Raw genomic sequence first — 3,312 nt, forward strand, 5'->3', positions numbered from 1 at the left:
CGGCCCACGCCACGCGTGAGCGGATCCGCGTGGAGGCCTTCAACCTGGCCTTCGCCGAGCTGCGCAAGCTGCTGCCCACCCTGCCCCCCGACAAGAAGCTCTCCAAGATCGAGATCCTGCGCCTCGCCATCTGCTACATCTCCTATCTCAACCACGTGCTGGACGTGTAGCGCCCGACGGACGCCCGGAGCCCCGGGACCCGCAGTCCCGCCGCCCCGGGTCGGGCCGCGGCGGGCAGCGCCTTCCCAGGGGCGGGCGGCGGGGCGGGGGGGTCCCCGCTGCTTGCGCTCTGCCCCCGGAGGGCCCCCGCCCGGTCGAGAGCCCGCTTTTCGAAGAGAACTGTATAACCGGATTGTCTCTTCAGGCTGTCAAGTGCCCCTTTATATATATCCAAAAACATCTACTTGTGACCTTAAACGTGTGACCCATGGGTGCAGTTAAAAATAACTATTTTTTATTTATGGTAGAAGGAGTTGACAATTTATTTTTTTCAAGATTTATTTATTTTTCAGAGTGGTGGCAATTTTACTTTGGATACTTTGTGCCAATTGGTTTCTATAGTCGGGTGTTTACACTTTCTCCTGTGGAATATTCTGTTTGACTTTATGAGTGTTTGTTGGGATCAATACAGTGTTCATTTTCTTTTCTTTTTAATTTATTTTTTCCCTCCAATTATATTGCACTTGTGTACCACAAACCTCCCCTCCCTCCTTGTTTATAAGCATATTTTATATATCTCAAGGCATTTGTTCTTGACCTTTTTTCTTTCTTTCCTTGTGTGGGATCAACAACCACTAGCACTTAACTAGGAGAGGTTTTTTTTAAAACTTGTTGTTCTTCTGATCAATAGTTACGTCTGAAAAGTACTTTGCAAATCGTTTATAAGGGAAGTAGTTTCTTTGTGGGTGTATATGTGCGTGTGCGTATACATGCATGTGTGTGGGAGTGAGCGTGGGTGTGTATGTGTGTGGTATATTTTTAGGAAAGGACATTTTTTCCTAAAAAAAAAAGAAAAAAAAAAGAAAGAAAAGTAAATCCAGGACTGCTTTCCTTTGTGACAACCAAAAAAATTCTATAACCTGAAAATGTTTCATGTTCTTTGCTGTGAATCTCTTAAAACAAGAAGCGCATTTTAGAGACAAAAGAGAAAAAGAAAAAAAACACATCTGCTATCCAAAGATTTTAGTCTTTTTCAGGGTTTTTTTGTGTGTCTATGTTGCTTTATATAATGCAATATTTTGTAGTGAAAATAGATAAATCTGGTTTCTATCTGATGCGTTTTTCATATCTCTCATGAATGGTGAGCTGTTTTGCATATAAATAAAAGTATCAAATAAAAGCTGTTTTTTCCTAATTATTTTTCCCTGTTGGTCCTTCTGTAAGACAGACATGCGATGTCCTTATGAATAAGGATTGCAAAGGCTTCCCAAGTCGTGCGTGGGAAGCTTCAACAGGTTACCTGCCTCTTCCTTGGGAGACTCGGGCTGCAGTCCCTCCACCACAGCTCCCCTGCTCCAGCCACTCTCAGCTGGCTGCCCTGCCCAAATCCAAAGGAGACACAGAACCCTCGTTGTCCCTTTCTCCCAGTCTCATCATGACTGGCATCTGGTCACGTGTTTCAAAGTTCAAGCTGTACAATCCAATCTGATGCTTGCAAGCACCTGTTTTGCCACCTCACTCTTTGATATGCCTGGCTTTGCCACACAAATGCCTGCATTTTGTCCTGCCTGAGTGCACTAGACTTTCTTTTTCTTGCTTAAATTCAGCTTTGATCCCTCTCTGGCCAGGTCTACTTCTACTGAAACCAAGAAAAAACCTTGTGCCCTTTCACTACTTTAGAAAACCTCACGCATAATCTTTTATATAAGGCTTCATTGCCAAATCTTGTCATTTGAAACATGGAACAGATACAGACTCAATGGCAGACTGGTTATTACCCGAGTAATGTGAAATCATCTCATTTATTAAACCCTTTTCTTGTTTACCACAAGGGGTTAATTTTACCTATAATTTGAATAGTGCCATTGACTCTGGTGGCTTCGTCATCCATTCTTACTTGCTGGAGAGATAAAACACTCCCCTCCACCCCATTTTTATGGCTGACACTTTGCACTTAATTAAGTGTGGTCTTGAACAGCTGAAAAGGTCCATGCAGAAAACCTGTCATAGAGACTCTTAATTCCACTTTCTACAAATACACGCTTGCCATGTCCCAAAGGAGCACACACTGGTTTGGTAGTTCAATGCACAGGTTTCAAATCCTGCATCTTTCAGGGCTGAAATAACTCCACCAACTTTGGAGTTGGCTTCCTTTGGGACAGGTTTGTTTCTTAGGTTCAACATCAGGGTGCCGTGTTGAGTTTGATGGTGATTGCCTGAGTGATATTATAAATCCTGCCATCCAGCAAGCCTTCATGCTACCAGCATTTGGGATGACTCAGTCAATAAAAAGATAAACATAATATTTCCTTGTCGACTGCTGGGAACGCATGTTTTAGGGAAGACAGTGCTCTGCAACACCTGACTGTAAAGTACAGTGGCTGTGGTCAATGGCAGTTGATTGAAGCACACAGGTTGTGGGATAAGTAGGAGCAAACCCCACATCTCCCTGGCCTCACTTCCCCTTCTGGGGGTCTCACACGTGTCACAGGCACAGGTTGAGATAATGCTTGAGTCTCAGGTTCCCAGCCACGTGATCCTGTGCCCAAGTGATAAGCCAGTGAGGCCCCTGTGTTGTGAGCAAAGAAGAGCACAGCGTGGAGATGTGTGGGAACAGGCTCAGGTTTGGAAGTCAGAAAATCTTGTAGGCTATTCCATTCCTACCACCCCCGAGACAAGAGAGAGCCTGCTTGCACTCAGACACAGGGCAGCAAGGGCTTTGCTTTTGGTGGTATCCAGGGCCAAATCTCAAGTTTAACCTGCAGAAGGGTCAGGGCACTTGACCTGAAGAGATGTCTATTTCTTCCCAGGTTTTATCTGATGGAAGAAATTGCTTTTTCCTACAAGTCCTGTCTCACTTCCATACACCCACCACCTTGTTGAAATCCTGTCCCCACCATAACATCACCCCAACTACTTCTGTTTTTAATGTTGGCACCAAGAAAGAAACTCATTCTCATCTAGCACTTGATGAATGTTGCAAACAGAGTGTACATTTTGCTCCCACAGTGCACACCTTTTATTTATCCTTAAGGAGCTCAGTAGTATGCACAAGCTACAAGGCCAATGTGAAAAAAAGGCTGCATGGGTAAGTGCTCAAAAGTCTGGATTTATGAAGAATGGGTAAACAAATTTAACTCTATCTCATTGCAA

General features: G+C 44.4%; 1 protein-coding gene across 1 annotated transcript in view; it reads left to right on the forward strand.

The window, feature by feature from the left end:
- The window catches only part of NHLH2 (nescient helix-loop-helix 2), a 5,447-nt gene extending 4,093 nt beyond the window's left edge, over nt 1–1,354 (forward strand). Inside the window, 1 exon segment of the mRNA XM_042031756.1 lies at nt 1–1,354. This exon segment is cut by the window's left edge and continues 20 nt beyond it. Within this exon segment, the coding sequence (XP_041887690.1) occupies nt 1–170 (170 nt within the window). The 3' untranslated portion in view covers nt 171–1,354.
- Nucleotides 1,355–3,312: the final 1,958 nt, after the last annotated feature.

Source organism: Corvus kubaryi, unplaced genomic scaffold, assembly GCF_017639235.1.
Source record: "Corvus kubaryi isolate FWS band 111438036 unplaced genomic scaffold, C.kubaryi_AGA036_p1.0 37341, whole genome shotgun sequence".
Taxonomy (NCBI): domain Eukaryota; kingdom Metazoa; phylum Chordata; class Aves; order Passeriformes; family Corvidae; genus Corvus; species Corvus kubaryi.